General features: G+C 44.5%; 1 protein-coding gene across 2 annotated transcripts in view; it reads left to right on the top strand.

Annotated features, from left to right (window-relative positions):
• The window catches only part of LOC138513011 (membrane-spanning 4-domains subfamily A member 8-like), a 213,670-nt gene that overhangs the window by 134,848 nt on the left and 60,027 nt on the right, over nt 1-18,795 (top strand). For both annotated transcript variants that reach the window (XM_069627727.1, XM_069627728.1), the window contains one exon: nt 6,195-6,251. In XM_069627727.1, coding sequence (XP_069483828.1) covers nt 6,195-6,251 — 57 coding nt within the window. The remainder of the gene's footprint in view (nt 1-6,194; nt 6,252-18,795) is intronic.

Below are 18,795 nucleotides of genomic sequence, written 5' to 3'. Positions count from 1 at the left end.
TTAACATTCTTAGCATTTCTAAAACTCTAACTAAGCTTCTTAGTTCTCCTAACTGGCACAAATGCCCTTCTAAAAACAAAATGGCCAAAAAAAAAATCTTTCCCCAAAAGGTATGCATAAAGGTCATTTGAACAGTCCCACCTGCAAAACAAACCGTTAGTAAACAGCTATCACATACATTTACAACTCCCTTAGATCCAACCTTGAGTCCATAACGCTTTTGCTTTAAGAGTCCATCTGTAGGATCCGTCTGTAGGAAGAATTTGTTAAGCATCATCAACACAACTAGTGACCAAGGTTTACCTAGCATCATGTGTATAACTTCAAAGGCCACGACATCCACAGCTCACACCACACACCTTAAAATCCACAGCACTTCATATCTATTTCTTATCTAACATGAGGCTGGACTCACATGCACTCATAGTTCACACTTTAATCACACCTCTCCTGTTACACTGCTATACAGGCCTCACATGTCTCTAAATGCAACTTAAATTCACTATTTAAAACACTCTTAAACTTTAACCTTTAAAATACTTGGCACTTCTAAAATATTCCAAAATGAGCACTAAGTTCAAAAACTTTGGCTCCACCATTAGTACTGTCTATTCTTTCTTCTTCCTGCTGTTCAAGCAAAGACAAGTACTTTGGAACCCCTGTGCCCATCTTACTTAATTTGATTGGAATCACATGTCTTCCTTTATCCAGCATTGAATTACATGAATTTCCAACGGAGCGCAGCACTGACTCTAGCTTGCCAGAGCCTTTGCCACCATTTGTCACTCGAAGTCGACTGCTTTGACCTCGCTCTGCCTGCTGCAGCCTCGCTCCGTTGACCATGCCCCATTGGCTGCTCCACTGTAAAACCTCTGCATTCTATCAACGCGCGTCTCCGTCTATTTCCTACGCAGCATCGATTTCCTGAAACACCTCCATTGTCATGTAGGACCACGTATACAGGTCCTTTACTCTAACCATTCAAACTGTTCGTAAGCTACGAACAAAGAACATCTCCCGTCACCGCGTTCCTTATCACATCACCAGTGATGTCATCAATGATATTTGTGATGTCATCTTTGATGTCCAGGGTGTTAGTCTTAGCAGTGCACGGTGGTGGCACGAGATATGGTTGCTTAGCTAACCATAACTGGCGAATTTCAGGGGTTTTTCGATTTTACTTGTAACCATAACGTCCTTTTAACAATGTTTTTTTACTGAATTTCATAGGTTTTTATTAGTGCAACTTTACCATAACGTCCCTTTAACAAAGTTTTTTCATTGAATTTCATAGGTTTTTATTAGTGCAACTTAACCATAATGTCCCTTTAACAAAGTGTTTTCATTGAATTTCATAGGTTTTTATTAGTCCAACTTAACCATAACGTCCCTTTAACAACGTTTTTTCAGTGAATTTCATGGGTTGTTACCAGTGCATGCTATTTTCCTACAACTTACTAATATCATACTTGCCAAATATAACAATATTTGTGTCCAATTTACAAAGTGTCACGTTAAAACTCTGCCATTTCCCACCTTCTAGAATCATTGTTAACACTTCTATACAATTTTTGCAACTATTTCAACTAGTTTTGCATCCGTAGATATCTACGAACATCTGACTTCATTGCGGACCTTCCGGACAGTGCCACATGACCATACGCTGGCGCGCGGCATGATGACGTGTCCGAGAACCCGTCTGCACTTCACGATAAGATCCGTCCTTCGTGGACAGTTCGGAACTGCATTTTCTACTGATCTAGGAACTTTCAACTTCAAAATTTCCCTTGCACACCTCTGACACCTTTTCGTACTCATTATCCATTACCAATCTAGTACACAGTACATACTTGGAAGAATTTTATCAAAACTGCTATTTATCTTAAAAATGGCATCAGTTATTGCCATCCCCCATTCCCAAGAGCCACCACCACCAGCTGGAGGACTTTCACAACAAAAAAAGCACAGTACTTTCAAAGATAATGAAGAGGACCAAGAAGATGAGGTAGAGGATGTGCCTACTTCTAGCACCAAGATCGAATCATGGGTGTACCAGTTCTTTGCTACTGTTGGGAGTGCACCAAAGGCTAAAGCTACCAAAGTGAAATGCACTGAGTGGAATTTTGTACTCAGTCGCAGACTACCTGGCCAGTACTCCTACGGGACCACCTCCATGCGCCGCCACACCAAATCCAATGACCGCAATGCTCTCAGAAAGGTTATCCCTATCTCAGCAAGTAGTAAGCTGTCTTCCTCCACCTCATCTTCCTCAAAAAATACTGTAACCACACAGTCTGATGTCTGCGTGCATTGGTGTGAAATAAATAAATAAATAAATAAATAAATAAATAAGGATGGCTACGGACCATTATCGTCCATTGCAGCCCCTGAAATGGGGGATAAAGGCCATTAGCACCCCTGGTTCCCAAAGCGGGAACCCAGGGTGCTAAAACATAGATTTTTCTTCCTATGGCGGATCCTATGGCGGGATGCCTGCGGCGTCCCGCTGTAAGAATCAAGGAAAATCCTTTTCCAAGACAGCCAACATGGAAAGAGAAGGCGAGGCTCCATACACAGCCCCTCTTCCCTTGCCATGGCAGCCCGCAAAACCCTATGAACATATTACCACAAGCACTTTTTTTCCCTTTCAAACCTATCCTACCTTCGAATATCTTTACCACATAGCCGGTCCCAGGTAGACATAGCCACTGTAACACCATTCTTCATCCCCAGCGGTCATGGCCAGTAGCCAGATTGTCCGTGCAATAACCTTATGCCATGACCCAGACAATCTGGCTACTGCCCACGGCCACAGGCCATACCTCAGTCACCAAAGGTATATGACTATTTTCTGTACCTACATTATTACACTTGTCAAAAAATAAAACACAGGCACATTTGCAAAACCATGCTTTAATGTCTTTGCCAATGCTCCTCACGAGTTTGCTCGAAATCCGCCCATGTTTTATTTTTTAAAAAGTGTCAAAATGTATGTACATACAATAGTCAAATAACTTAGCCCACACTCGACAAAATCCATTCAGTTTTTACGCAAACATTGAAGGTTTGGTCTATAATCTTTCTCAAAACTTTCGTCCACATTCGTCAAATAGAAACAAAGTTATAAGCCATCAAAAAATGTTGAGACCCCCCTCTAATTTCGCCCCCTCTTGAGAAAATCCCACCAAACTTTAGAAAACCATTTATATCTAGATCCAAAATCGTTTTGCCAAATGTTGTGCAGATTCGTCAAATGACACCACATTTATATGCCTTTACAATATTTTGGGATCCCCCTCTAATTTTGCCCACTCTTGACAGAATCCCAGAAAAAATTGCAAAACCATTCAGGATTAGTTCTAGAATAAAATTGCAAAATGACATGCAGTTTCATTGAGCGGCGCAAAAGTTATAAGCCATCCAAAAACTGCTTTTCCCCAACCCTGTAATGCAGAAATAGGTACAGATGTCCTAGGACATCTGAAGTGTCCGCGAACACCACAGGACTGTCCCAGGACATCCAGAGTGTTCGCGGACATTCGGGGGGTGAAACAACCCTTTTTCTGGCTTCTTATGGCCATATCCAATCGAATCCTCACCCCCACACCTCCCCAGAGATTGTTTGTCGCGTTTTACAGGTGAAATGCTGCTTTTTAAAAAAACATTTTCACTGCGCTGTTCGCGGACCCCAAAAAAGTCAGCGAATCCAAGATGCCAGGCGTTTCAAGAAAACTCACCATCCAGTCAGCGGATGCGTCCCGGTGTTCGCGGACTACGCAAAAGTCCATGAATTTTTCTGGCCAATCGCGGGCCAGTCTGCGGACAGCACAGCCAAACAGAGGCCAGTCCACGGATCAAACAGGGAAGTGAGTACACGGAGCGGACATAGATATCACAAATTTTTTTGCTTTACATTTTGGTCATTTAAAAAGAAACTACTGGATGGATTGACACCAAATAAAAAAAGCTTTCGGGACCAAGCCGCCGCTCCTGCCGCAAATTTGGTGTAAATCCGTCCAGCGGTTTGGGCTGTAGGCGTGAGCAAAGTTTTTTCCAATTATGTCTATGGGAAAAAAAGACATTTTGGGACCCCCCTATAACTTTGCCCCCCCCCCGGGACCAAACCTCACCAAACTTTGCAAATAAAATCGTAGTGAGCCATATACCTTTTTTGCAAAGTTTAGTGAGGATTCGTCCAGGGGGAGCAAAGTTATAAGCCGCCCAAAAGTGCTCTTCCTATGGAAACAGCAACTTAACCATGACTACATGGCCACTACCGTGTACCCCTACTTAACATTGTATCCTTACTTAACCTTTATCTCTACATAAGGTTCCTGTTCTATGTAACCCCCATTCTACTTTTCCCTACTTAAATACTTAGATATATACATATGAATATACAAACATATATACATTGACATACACCATATATACAACATATACAACTATATAAACAGTATGTCACAATGGGGGGTGACTGCTGCAGTCAGTCACCCCTTTAACAGTACCTTCAAGGGCTGTCTCTGATGACTCTGGCATACTGAGGGCTGGCTGGCATCCTGGATGAAGGGCTGGCTGGGGGCCTGTCCCCTGATGATAGATGGGGGCCTGGCCCCTCTTCTTTCTTCATTGTGGCCTTGTTCACCACATGGCGCCACCTGCTCTCTGCTGGTGTTCTGGGAGACCCCCTGCACAAGTGAGTGTTCGCCCGCCATCACCACCACTCTCCATGGCCTCTTTTATTCTTCTGAGTGGTCCCATTGGAGTGGGGGCCACGATTTTCACTGCTGCACCCGCTGCTCTTTTTTAAATCTTCTGCGTGGGCCCTGTTGGCTGATATCCACTAGGGTGACCTGCCCCTGACATACACAGTTTGGCCCCTTGGCTCACTCTTCAGGGGGCTCTACACCTGCCCACCACACCCAATTGCCTGTGGGGCTGCTCTAGGCAGCAGCCCACAGGTAAGTCTTCTACCTTCCCTGCTGTCTTTTTCTTCTCTCTTTCTTCCTGTCCTTTACTAACTCTCACTTTTCTTCAGTCCTCTCAGGATTCTTTTCTCCCTTGCCCAGCCCATTCATGGTGAGGGGAGTTTGATTCAATTTGCTTTCCTTTCTTTTCGTTATTAACATTCCATCCAGCCCCATGTTGGGCTGGATGGTTTGATCCAAAGCCGAACACATTGAACCCACACACATAAATAAATAAATAAATAAAACATTCCCTTCACATTTAATAAAGTACTTTTATTACCCTGGTGTATGTGTCTTTATTTCTAGGTGTTCCCTTAGTTGTCCCTTAGGGGACAAGCACATAACCCTGTGAGGCCCTGTGAGGCCACGCACTGCACATTGCACAAATTGACTATACACAGTATCCGGAGGCATTATTGTGTCTTTCAAACCTGCACTGAGAATATGGTCATAGCAGCTGCACATGTGAGGATAAACCTCAGCATATGGTGACTATACCATGCACATGATGCCATTTTTGGGGCCTTTGAGGTTGTGTCTGACATATGGCAGTCAAAACATAATAGTTTTGCTACTTTTGCTTTTCATTTGCTGTAAAAATGTGCCACAGAGTTCGTTCTAGTGTGTTTCTTCAACATAGGATAAAAACTCCATTTGTGATGTCACAATACTGTGTTGTAAGCTACAGTTCTCGTTGTTCGACTGTTTGCTAAATAAAACATTGGGCCTCATTACGACCCAGGCGGTAAGGGGTTAACGGCAGCGTTAACAGCGCCGACCCTTACCGCCTGAGTACGAGGTCCCTTAGCGCCATGGCGCTTTTAACACCTGCTTTTAGCAGGTGTTAAAATCCATGGCGCTAAGGGACCATGGAGTTAATTACGCCACCGTAATTTACGGTGGCGTAATTAACGCCTTCCCCACTCCCATTATACCCTATGGGGCAAAAATGGGAATGGGGAAGGGTAAATGGGGATTGGGGACTTACCGCCCCGCCAAGGTCGGAATACGCCATGGTGGTAAAGTCACGGCCCAGGCGGTAACTTACCGCCTGGGTCGTAATGAGGCCCATTGTATTATTTTGCTATGCAATAATTTGAATGCATGTTTGGTAAGAGTATGAAATGATTATTTCTTGATGCTATGGGATAGTGTGGATTGTCTAGTGTGTGTTTGCTTCTTATCTACCTATTGTAATGTTATTCCTTTTACCTCCCTCTGCAGTACCTCATTTCTGGATCTTTCTTAATTGTGGCTGAGAAGACACCAAAGATTTCCCTGGTAAGGAATGGTTTCTCCTCTTTTGTGGCATCATGTATATAAGCTTATTTATCCTTAATCACTGCCTCTAAAAGGTTATCACCAAAGATTACCTAAATCTAAACACAAAAATTGCAAACACACACAGTTCTGCCAAGGTTATCTCAATATGACCACTTAGCCTAATCAGCAACCCTAACTGCCCTGTACTCCCACTAGCTCTCTCATCACAAGCCAGTGGCCACTGTCATCAAGAAAGACGATTAGACTTCTTCAACTCCAAAATGAAATGACAATACGTTTTTATGACAATTAAACCTGTGTTCTCTCTTTCTTTTTCTCTCTGTTTCTCTCTCTCCCTCTCTCAGTAGGTGGCTCTCCCATTTCTCTCTCTCCTCCTTTTTTTCGCTGTTTCTAGCATCATTATCTTCTATCTCTCCCTTCAGTTTCTCACCTGCCTCTTTGTTCCCTTCTTTCCCTCATATACCTGCATCGCCATTTCCATCCTGTTCACTTATGTAGCCTCCCCCACCATCACCCACTACACTTTGTGGCTTTATGCCAAACAAAGCACTGAAATAGAAGCTGCTTCAAATCATGATGCATCCCGCGTGACATTTCTTGGGTTTGGCATTCAAATTTAAAAAAAGAATGTCGCTAGTGAGGATGCACCATTGCCTCCCAACTTCAAAAGGCCTTAATAAGTTCCACCATCCACTCTAAAGAGTCTTGTGCTTGGTCGTAGAATACGAATGGAGAGCATGCATAAGACACTAACCATGCCTGTGTAGAGTAGAAGGATAAGCATGGTATCCTGAGCTCCCGCCCCTCACCTCCGTCATACTAGAACAGTAGGAGAAGAGCTCTATGTGGGACACCAGATATCATCCCAATACTGCATCGAGTGTATGAGAGATGATATGCACTCAGAATACGGTATCAAATGTGTTAGGCAAAATTGTATGCAGTGCACTACAACAACCCTGACCTCCTGGCTATAGGAACCCAACCTTTGGTATATGTCTGTACTACACAGGTTGGTAGCATGATTGAGCAGTCAGGCTTATCTCAAGAGGGGTCAATGTCAGCTGTACGGGAGTTACACAGCGATTCACAGTGACAAGTATTCAAATAAACTCTTACACACAAGGTTTCATGAATAAACAATTATTAATTTATTTATCAGTCAGAGTAAGCCTTCTTCACAAGGGGGCAATATAATGGTAGAACTCAAATATACTTCACAACATACACACTCTTAATATTTCTAAACAAGTAAGTACCCTTTTAGGATGTCCCACAGACACAACCTACACCCTCAGGTGACTTCAATAGCTAGGGTGCTGGGGACTTTAATATGTCACTGTTGCATTTGGAATATTCTTGGGATGTCAAAGGAAAAGGTTATTAGAAGATACAAGAGACCACAAATATTCTCAAGCAGGCAAATACGTTTAGATCCCCTAAGCAGAGTTATTCCGTGTAACAGGCTAAGCTAAAGTCAATGGGCAAAAACCTTTGCACAATGTTTTCAAAGTCTTTGAAGAAAAAGAAGAATCAATGTAGGGCCACAAGCTGTTAGACTTGTGAGAAGTAGAAGGTGCAAGCAACTCTACAACAAGAGGTAAATTATCTAAGACTTTAATAGTACCTTGGTATTGAAGAAAAAGTGCAGCAGATGACTTCCTTTCCTGAGCAGCTCTGCAGATCTCACGGTTCCTGGGCCTCAGTCGTGGGGACAAGAGGTAGGACTTCTGGGGACTCCTGCACTGCAATGGGACGGTCACCGCTCTCAACCTGCAAACTTCAAACAAGTGGCTGTTCGGTGTTTCAGCTCCTCGTGTCTATCGCAAATAGCAACACTGCGGTTCCTGGCTGTTGAGGTGGGCTTTCCTTGCTTTTGGGGTCCTGCACTTTGTTGAGGGGGCTCAGGCTCGGTCAGTCCTGCTTCCTGGGAGTCCGGAGGATCTTCCTGGAGCTCTTGGCCATCTTAAAAGCAACGCACACAAACTGCTGTTCCTCTCCTTGGCTATTCAGTTTCCAGCAGCAACTCTGTGGAAATTCAATCAGCTCCGAGAGGATGCCCAGGTGGCTTACTTTGAAGTTGATTGATCCCACCAACTCAAAGGGAGAAGTCCTCCTTGCTCCTTGCAGGAGTTTCTCTGTCGATACGAATGTGGAGTTCAGCAAAGCAGCAGGGCTTCCCCGGGCAAACCAACGGTCCCGGATTTGCTGCAGGCGTCCTCTTCAAGTTCTTCTTCGGATTCCTTCGTCCAGTGGTTGACTCTGCCTTCCAAGCCAAAAAGTCTTGCATTTTATGCAGCTTGCTCCCATTCATTCCAGCCTAGCTGTCAGTCACACAGCAGAGTGGCTGTCCTTGCCGGACAGTCAGCCGGCCATCCACCACAGAGTGCATTTGGGTCTCCTAGGAGACTAAGCACAGGGTGTTTCGGCACCTCCCTCACTTCCTGCCCCCGTCAGACACCCTGGTGCCAGAGGCGGATTTCACTCGTGAAGCCCGCTAAAGACAAAACAAACAAAGTGACCAATACTGGTTTGACACGCAGAGTAAATCTCAAGAAGGACATTTCCACAAAGAATTGGTGAAAAAAGAAGACAGGGCATTTTTGACAAAAATTGCACCCCGAACGCAGCCAGCAGTAAATTCCCATAATGGTAGTAAAAAGTAAGCCACTGCACCAGCCATTCAGTGAGGAAAGGGTAACATAAAAATGTTACATGAGAAGCTAGACAAAGGGGATACTAGGTAACCCCTCCAACACCGTATTGTAAGAAAGTGTGTGCTGGGTCTAGAAAGTTACAAATGTAGGTAAAGTCAATTTCACTTTACTGCTCTCGGAAACAGGAGTTTATCCCGAGAAGGTATTTAAACCTTTGGGAAATCTGAAAGACTTCCCTGTGTCACTCCACTGAAGGTGCTGTGTGACACAATGTAAAAGATGATGCCTATGGAGTTTGTCAGACTCCATAACCAAAAGAAACACAGTGTACAAAATCACATGAAAATACATGAGAGAATGGGAAAAAGGGTCTCACTCTCTCCAGGTAAAAAAAATCAAGTCCTCAAAATCCAGCAAAGTTGCTGGTGGTCTCTAATGTAGAGGGAATTGGCATATTTCTGAGAATTCTCCCTAACACTCGCCCCCCGACCCCAGACTAAGGGACATTTAATCCTGGAGAGAACATTAGCATTTTGGTGATTACACCCTGTCCTGTGTTCTATGGTAAAACTAAACCCCTGTAGGCTGATTGACCAACTTAACAATTTAGGATTTTCCCCCTTCATCTGCATTAACCATCTCATGGGTTGGTGGTCTGTTTGACTTACAAAAGTATATCCATACAAGCATGGTCTAAACTTCTTCAAACACCACACAATAGCAAAACTGTCAGGGGCATCAGGGGCCAAGCTGGTAAGGTTAGGCCTAATACTAGGACTCATAGTGCTGGTAGTACACATAAGTATGTGGGTAAGTATGTGGGTGGTGACTTTGGGTGCAAAGGCAAATGGAAGTCAGTTTTCTTTAATGTGTTCTCTCAGAGATCTGCTGAGTTCAGTGTTCAAGATGGAGGATTGGGCTTGAACCCAGTCCAATATGGTGGATCATCGCAGCAGGGTTCCAACTTCGAATGTTAAGGGAAGATGATCTTGACTGCCCATTCTAAACTGCCTTTCATCACTTTCCCTTTGAATGAGCAGTCAAGTTTTCTATTAGCTCCGTTAAGATCAACCCCTTTGAACATTACAAGCCTGAACATTCAAGTCAGCTGTGAGAAGACCTCCAATCAACTTATCTCTGGTGGGAGTGCAGCTTTTTGACAAGCATAGAGAGATAATTAACTCAGCCAAGATTTTGAACTGTACTGTTAGTAGGGTTACTACGCAGCTAGTACTGTGGAACATCCTTTGAAAAAAGCTATCAGATAATATACTTTTAAAACCAGAAAACTGTTCAGAATTTAGTGCGGAGAGCAAGCTTTTATTGTGACATTTGAAAACTCTAATGAATCCAGTACAGCGCTGCGTAGGATTAATGTAATTTTCAGCAAGCGTTTTAAAGGCAAAGACTGAGTCATCAGAGGTCTTCGCTCTCCACCGTAACTGCTAAAAGGATAGATTAGCCTTGAAAAGGCAAGAATAGTGTTGTATATTATTTGTTTTTGTAGAAAGTTCCTGTTCTCACTTGCGCTAGTAATACGCGTACGCAAGTGCGAACGTGTGAGTTAACGTTGACCGCGCTATGCAGCACCTCAACGGGGCTGCGAGCGCAGGTAAACAAAGGACTTAAGAATATTTTTATTTTGTTTTCGGAATTCAAAAATAAGAGAAGACTTGCCTGAACTTTAGTTCCGCGTAGATCTTTCACAAGCAGACTTGGTTTCATTACGCCGGTCAATCAAACTTTTAAGTATGCGCAAGCGTCCAATGTTGGTCGGCGGCCAGCATCCTGAGAAACAAAGTCTTAAGGAGTGCATTTAGGTATTTAGGTTCAGCCATTTAAGGGTATGGTTATTTTGATTAAGAATACATTGCTTGTACACTTTTGTGACCATGTGAGGAGGAGGAAACAGAAAAGAGGTTTGTTGCAAATTACAACAACGTTTTGGCACATTTAATTCAGGAAAAAAAGGTGGACACGGGAAAATAGAACTCAGAAACCATGTTTGGTATTTAATGCTGCAGATTTTGACTAAACATAATTTGTTGGGGCAAGTGAATGTTGAAATGTCCTGGTAAAATAAGATTCCTTTCAACTGGAAGAGAGGTGTTGGATAGGAAATTAGCAAAGACAGTGGGCCTCATTACGACCCAGGCGGTAAGTTACCGCCTGGGTCGTACCCTTACCACCATGGCGTAAACTATGTTTACGCCATGGTGGTTGGTGGATTTACCGCCCCATTCCAAGGTGAGTGGGTCGGCAAATCCCCATTTCCCATTTTACCCTTCCCCATTCCCATTTTTGCCCCATAGGGCATAATGGGAATGGGGAAAGGCGCTAATTACGCCACCGTAAATTACGGTGGCGTAATTAGCACCAAGGTCCCTTTGCGGCATGGGTTTTAACGCCTGCAAAAAGCAGGCGTTAAAATCTCCATCCCGCAAAGGGACCTTGGAATCAGGCGTTAAGGGTCGGCGCCGTTTACGGCGCCGTAAACCCCTTAACGCCTGGGTCCTAATGAGGGCCAGTTATTTGAAAATTCTGAAAATATTTTTGAACTGCAAGAGCAGCGCAAGTATAAAGATTACAATTCCTGCAGGCACAAGGACCCACAGGTGCTTCGAGTGTTGGATAAAATGTGAGAATTAATGTAATTAATTACTTGAAATGTGTATTAACTCCTTAACTCCTATGCAGGGTGCAAGTAAGAAGCAAGAAGAGCTCCTGTGTTGTTTGTTGTTTTATCCCATTTCCCCTTTCCCCCTCCAACTGAACTGTCCTCCACTGCAAATCTGAAAGTGGGGTGCTGAGCAGCTGGTGAGGGACTCTGGGGTGTAGCAGCTCCTACGGAAGACTTGAAGAGAACCTGACAAAAACATTCACGTTCTATGGTTGCCCACATTGTTTCAGGATCCTTCAGTTCCCTACCGATGAAACAGATTGGGTGTTCCCTGCCTTTCTCATCCAGCTGACGCAGAACTGCACCTATACCTGTATTGGAAGCATCTGTCTGTACAATAAAGAATTGGTTGTAGTCAGGAGCTCTTAAGACTGGAGATTGACAAAGGGCTTTCTTAATGCACTCCTCATTGCACCTGAGCTTCTTGGGGAATGTGGGTGAGGAGATCACATTTAAGGGAGAAGCTATGATCCCATAGTTCTCAATGAAGTTCATATAGTAACCTGTGAGACCTAAAAAGGCTCTCACTTGGGTTTGAGTAGTAGCAGTACCCCAGTCCTGTACAGCTTGTACCTTGCTAGTTAATGGCCTTTTTTCACCTCCTCCTACCTCATGTCCAAGGTAGACCACTTTACTCTGACCAATCGGACATTTACTTACCTTTATGGTCAGATTGGCCTGCTCAAGAGCCTGCAACTCATATCCTAAGTGGTCAATATGTTCCATCCAAGTAGGGCTGAACGCTGCAATGTCATCCAAATATGCCATGCAGAAGTCCTCCATCCCATTCAGAACATGCCTCACCATCCTTTGGAATGTAGCAGGTGCAATAGGCATAACCTTAAACTGGTAGAGGCCTCCTGGGGTTGAAAATTAAGTTTTCTCCTTGGCATGGTCTGTCAGAGCTATTTGCCAATAGTCTGAGGTTAGGTCAAATGTACTGAGATTCTTGGCTGAACCATGTTTGTTCACCAGCTCAGCTGTCCTAGGTAAAGGATGGGCATCGGTTGTGATGACTGCATTAAGAGCTCTACAGTCCACACAGAATCTCAATTATTTGGATCCTGCCTTTGGCACTAGTACAACTGGACTAGCCCGTGGACTTGTAGATGGCTCTATTACCCCAAGATAAAGCATCTTCTTGACCTCTTCCTTTATGTGGGTTCTTATATGGTCTGACGTTCTGTAACCCCTGCTTTTGACAGGTAAACAGTCACCAGTGAGAATTTCATGCTGGCCCCAAGGGGTAAAGCCTGGTGATAGTGAAAAACTGAGGGGCAAACTGATTTAACAGAGCTTTGTACTCCTCCTGTTGTTCCAGCGTCAGATCAGAAGAGAGATTATCTCCTATCTTGCCATCTAAAGGTTGTCCCCTGAGGAGGTCAGGTAGAGGCTCACTCTCCTCCTCCTCCTCCTGAGCAGAGGCTAGAAACAAAGCTCCCAGTTCTGGTCTAGAGACATAGGCCTTTAGGCGGTTGGTGTGAAAGACCATGTGGGCCTCCTTAGGATTGCCTCAGTCCACCAAATAGTTGACCTCTCCAGGTTTTCCCACATCCTTAAAGGGTCCAATCCATTTGTTCTGTAAGTGTCATGATGCCTACCCCCGGGGACCCAGACCACGTCCAGCAACCCCGGAAGCAGGCATCAAGTTATCCTAAGCAAGCCCAACAAGCCCTGCTAGGGGCTATTTGGGTCTAGTCCTGGCGCCTATGGCGCCAGGCTCATATGGAGAGTCAGTCCTGGTGCCATAGGTGCCAGGCTCATAGATTAAAACTTACCTGATGCAGACCATGCTGCAAACTTACCTGATGCAGACCATGCTGCAAGAGCTCCAAGCCAAAAGATGCTTGGAAGGGACTACTTTACTTAGGGACTATTTTTTACTCGGGCGGGGCTGGGGAGGAATACTTACCTGGGACTACTTTGGTGGCTATTTAAACCACGCCCGAAGAGCAGCATATGCTTCGCGTTATTCTGCATCCAGCAGCGTAACGCTCAATGTGCCTGCAAGTCTGCATCCAGCCTTCTGCCACGCCCGCCTCGAGTTTGGAGCTACTAGAAAAAGGGAGAAAGAAGGTGAAAAGGTTAGAACAAGAGCAATACCTTTAATCCTTACCTGAATTCCCGATCCATCGCGCCTTCGAGCTGGAAGAAAGAAGTTATTTTATGCGCGTCGCCTCGCCTGCTGCAGCGCCGCGCTGAACTCACCGGCCTTCGCAGCATCTTCATATTCCACCGCATCCTCCTGCATGTTCCCGCCGCACTCCGGCACCTAAGGAGAAGACAAGAACAGCAAGGTGAGCCAAGGGAATACACAGAGGAATATTAGTTACCCCCCCATAGACTTACCTGATTTTACCACCGGGGGTACTATTCCTCTTCACGGGTCGGCGCAGCTTCCACTGCATCTTCGCCGAACCCCGGCCCCTTAGGGGAAGCAAAAGGACAACAAGGTGAAACAAAAGGACTAACAGGGGGAACCCTCCTCACCACAATAGACTTACCTGATTTTACCGCCAGAGCTATTATTCCCCAAAACTTCATACTTTCTCTCAGCGCCTGAATAAGGGAGAAAGCAGCAGGTTACATATTGACATTATTTTATTGAACTGTGTTGGAAAATACAAATCCTTACCAGAATACTACCGGTTGCCACGAGGAACTCTTCATTAGGGTCAAGCTGCAACCTGCAAGGAATCGGACAAGTGTGAAAGTCAGGCATTTGAACTCTTATGAACTTTATACTTACGGCGTCTTGCCGGGAATTGGAGTCAATATTGTTCTGGAACTCACCAATTCCTTCGAGCCAGTGAAGCAACTGGTTATCAACGCGTCCCTGCGTTCAATGCAGGATGGAGAGCTCATCTTTTCAAACCATCAGGTGAGACTATAAGAGGGGACATCAAAGGTGATCTGTGGGGAGAACAGCGGGGGTGAGGGGGATTTACGCTCAACTCCACGGTTGGTTAATTCCCTTTCTCCATTTGCAGAACAATATTCCTACGGGCCAAGCAAACGAAGCTAGGTGGGCCAGTCCAGTCCGTCATCTCGGCCCTACGCGTCACATTGGTGGAGACCGCAGCTGCCCAGTTCCGATCAATGCCTCTGTGGGAACCAGGTGAGCGTAACAAAACGCAAAGCCTACCCACAAATTCCCACCCGGGCGTTATGGATACCTCAGAGACTGACCAATTGGCCCAATTACTAGGGGAACTGAGGGCTGAAGTGCATTCCACCCGTCAAGAAACCAATGCTCTTAGGAGAGAACTGATTTTGTCAAAGGAGCGAACTGATGACCTTGCTAGGCAACTATTGCAAAGCCAGGCTGGACAAGCACCCCTACCTGGTTCCAGGGGAAATCCAGCTCCTATGTTATCGAGTAACCTTGTGCAAATAAACCTACCAGGAAATATTCCATTAGCTCCACCCGAACGCTTTGCCGGAGATCCCAAAAGGTTTGCCGTGTTTATGAACCAATGCCGCTTGCACTTTTTATGCAGACCTGGAGCCTTCCCAAACGATCAAGCCAAGGTAGCCTTTGTATTGTCATATCTCAGCGGCAGTGCAGCTGATTGGTCAATTCCACTAGTTACTCAGGATGACCCAATTCTTCAGGATTTTCAGGGCTTTCAAGCGAGAATGGAAAGACTATTTGCCCGGCACTCCCAAGGACAGGCCCTGGATAACAAACTTTTGTCCCTACGACAGGGTAACCAGGACCTTCTATCCTACATCACAACCTTTAATAGGTTGATAGTGGAAACTGGATGGCCTGAGGTAAAACGAATCACGTTATTTCATCGAGGGCTTCGAGGAGAACTCAAGGATGTCTTGGCTCAAGTCGTGAACCCACCTCAAGACTGCGCTGAATATATAGACTTAGTGGTCCAGTTAGATCACAGACTTCAGAACAGAAAGGCTGATCGAGCCAAGTTTGAGAATCGGGTGTTGGTCAAAACCCACGTTAACCCCAAAGGAGCAGATGCTTCAGAACCCATGAAAATCGGAGGGGGTTAAAGGATCCTTAACCCAGAAGGAAAGAGAAAGGAGACGGCAAATGCAATTGTGTCTATATTGTGGAACTTCTGGGCATTTTCTACGGGATTGCCCTGTAAAACCACCCAAGAAGGTGGTAGGAGCTGCTGATAAAAGCCATATGGAGTCAGACTCGGGAAACGACCACGCCCGACAAGCGTAGAGGTCTGCTTGCCGAGCTTGAAGAAGGATACTCAGACCTTGCATTTCATCATACCAATGGTCCTCTTAGATCCAGGGCAGCCATCGCGTATGCACGCAGTAATGGCATACATTGATAGCGGGGCCATAGGAAACTATGTGGACTATGAATTGGCTTCCAGGATGAATCTACCTCTCTGCCGAAAAACCACCTCAGATGTCATCACCACAGTCGATGGAACTGAAATTGCCTCTGGGCCTGTAACTCATTCCACCGCAGAGATGACACTATTGGGTCAGGATGGGCATCAAGAGACTATTGAGTTTGATCTAATCAAAGCCCCACAGTTCCAAATAATACTGGGGATACCTTGGTTGGAAACACATAATCCTTGCATTGATTGGCGAGAGAAGAGAATAACCTTCCCGGATTGTGCACAAACCTGTTACCCAAAGAAAAGTCAGAACGCAGGCCTGGCCACAGTAACCACAGCAGTCATGCAACTACCTCCAGAATACCAAGAATTCCAGGATGTCTTCCAGAAAGAACAGGCAAACACCTTACCTCCTCACAGATCGTACGATTGTCAAATCGATCTCATACCCGGTGCACAACCCCCTTGTAGCAGGATCTATTATACCCTTACAGAACCTGAGAACCTTCACCTACGACAATACTTAGACCAGTACCTTGCCAATGGCTTTATTCGCCCATCCAAGTCCCCTGCATCTTCAGCTTTGTTCTTCGTGCCCAAAAAGGAAGGTGACCTCAGAACGTGCATAGACTACCGCGCATTGAACCAGATAACTGTTAAGAACCGATACCCATTGCCTTTGATCCCTGAACTACTAGACCAAGTGAAGGACGCTTGTATATACACTAAATTAGATCTCTGGGGGGCATACCATCTGGTACGTGTAAAAGAAGGCGACGAATGGAAGATTGCTTTCCCCACTAAGTATGGGTTATTCGAATACCAGGTGATGCCTTTCGGGTTGTGCAATGCACCAGTAGCCTTCCAATACTTCAAGAACGATGTCCTTCGTGAACTCATTGACGTTTGTGTTGTCGTATATATCGATGATATTCTAGTATACTCCTCTTCAGAATCTGTTGCTGAGGGTTCTTTAGATTTCGGTCTAATGTCCTTCATTTTATCACTTTCTCTACCCTGACAATAGAGTACTTCATATAGTTTTGTGCTTTGGTGTACAATCCATTCAAGGGACTTGTCACGATCAAATTCACGGACCAACTGTGATATGATGTCTTACTGTAGCCCATAGAAGTAGGCAGTTTTAAATTCATTAGAATTGGGGTCAAAAGATACATCAAAGCGAGAAAATGCTCTTTTTAAGTCTTGTAAAAACTGGTGAGGGGATGTATTAGGCCCAGCAGTGATTGTGTAAGCGACTTTCTTTGCCTCCTGCAATGAATGGAAAGGAGAAAAGTGATGCCTAATCTCTTTTTCAAACTCTGCCCATGTCATATTCTGCTGTTCATTCAATCCCCTTATGATACTGGCTGTGGGAGCATCTAGAGTTAAATGAAAATACTGTTTATATTGTTCCTTAGGTATCTGGAGGGCTTTAAATATGTCATGCACTGCCTCTGAGTGATCCTCTATGCAGCATTACCCTCCCTTTTTAAATGGTTTGATCAGGGCTTTGATGGATTTCATTATCTTTATGTGGCTACTTGTTGCAATGCACGGAATTGCACTACTTGGAGATTCAACCCTGGTTTCAGGTGTATGGGATTGGTGGCGGCCCCCAATGGGTATATCAAATCCCCCAAGGGCGCTGCAACCAAGTTCAGTCACCGGCCCAATCACTGGGGCACTAGCTCTTTGGGTAGAAATAGGATTCACCTCAACTCCATTGAATGTGGTGCCCTGCCGCCTCTCCTGGGACCTGGGAATGCACATTTGCTGTTCCAATTCCTTACACTTCTTAAGGAGCCTATCTGCCTCTTTTTGCAAATAGTTGTTTTCATCACTCATTTTATTAATTACCTCCTGCATGTCGCACATTTGCATTTTGCATTCATTGAATTCTTTGTTTCTCTTGTCTCTTTCTTGAAACATTTTAACCATTTCCTGTTCTGCATTTTGGAGATCACTTTCTTTTTCATAATGTTCTTTTTGTAAAATCTGCATTTCCGAAACAATCTCATCTTTATCTTGTCTAATGTGGTCTACCAACGCTTTTAAGTGTACCAATTCTTGTTCCTTGTCCTCAAACAGTTTCTTGCTTTTGGACAATTCAATATCAAGATCTCTACATTTTAACTGCATGTCTTTTTGATATCCTTCTAATTCTGCTCTTAACATTTCCTCCTTTTTACTTGCCCCATCTAGGTCGGCTTTTAACCTGTTAATCAGCTTAGTATAATTTTCTTGCATTCACAGGGATCTATTAAAAATAAACCAGGTCTTGCCGCATAGCCGTATCAGACAATCTTTCTCTGCATGTTTATCAGCTGCATTTAATAATCTCAGAAGGCAGACCTGAATTATGCTGCCTTCTGCAAAAATGTTGTCTAGTTGTTCTTTCTGCACTTCACCATAAATGCGGTCGTGCCATTTTGTAGCATTATTCGATGGCCACGTCCAATGTGCATATAACTTTGCCTCTAAATATTGCACTAGTTCTGAGAATGTGGCTTCTATTTGAGACATTCTGTAATTCGTTTTTAGCGACACACTGCTATTATGAAATGGGTTCCCTCTAATGTACAGATGGTAGTGTGAGACACGCTTGCCACGCCCAGTAGGTGCTCTATGATCACTTTCCTGGCCTGCAACGCACCATAAATATGTTAGATATTTTGTGTAGATTTGGGGTCTGGCGGTATTTTCTTACCGCCAAAAATAATGGTAATTTGGTGATGACTACTCCTTGCATTTAGATTGGGTTTGGCCTTATTTCCTTTCAGTGACCATTCCTTATTAGATTATATGGAATGATTTAGTGGTATACATTATTGTTGGTGGTTTAGTAGTGAGCATAATTTTTCTGTTTTATT

The sequence above is a fragment of the Ambystoma mexicanum genome, chromosome 12 (assembly GCF_040938575.1).
Source record: "Ambystoma mexicanum isolate Mex_15411 chromosome 12, UKY_AmexF1_1, whole genome shotgun sequence".
NCBI lineage: Eukaryota > Metazoa > Chordata > Amphibia > Caudata > Ambystomatidae > Ambystoma > Ambystoma mexicanum.
The sequence above is the reverse complement of the archived record's forward strand: the minus strand, read 5'-3'. Positions and strand labels throughout refer to the sequence as shown.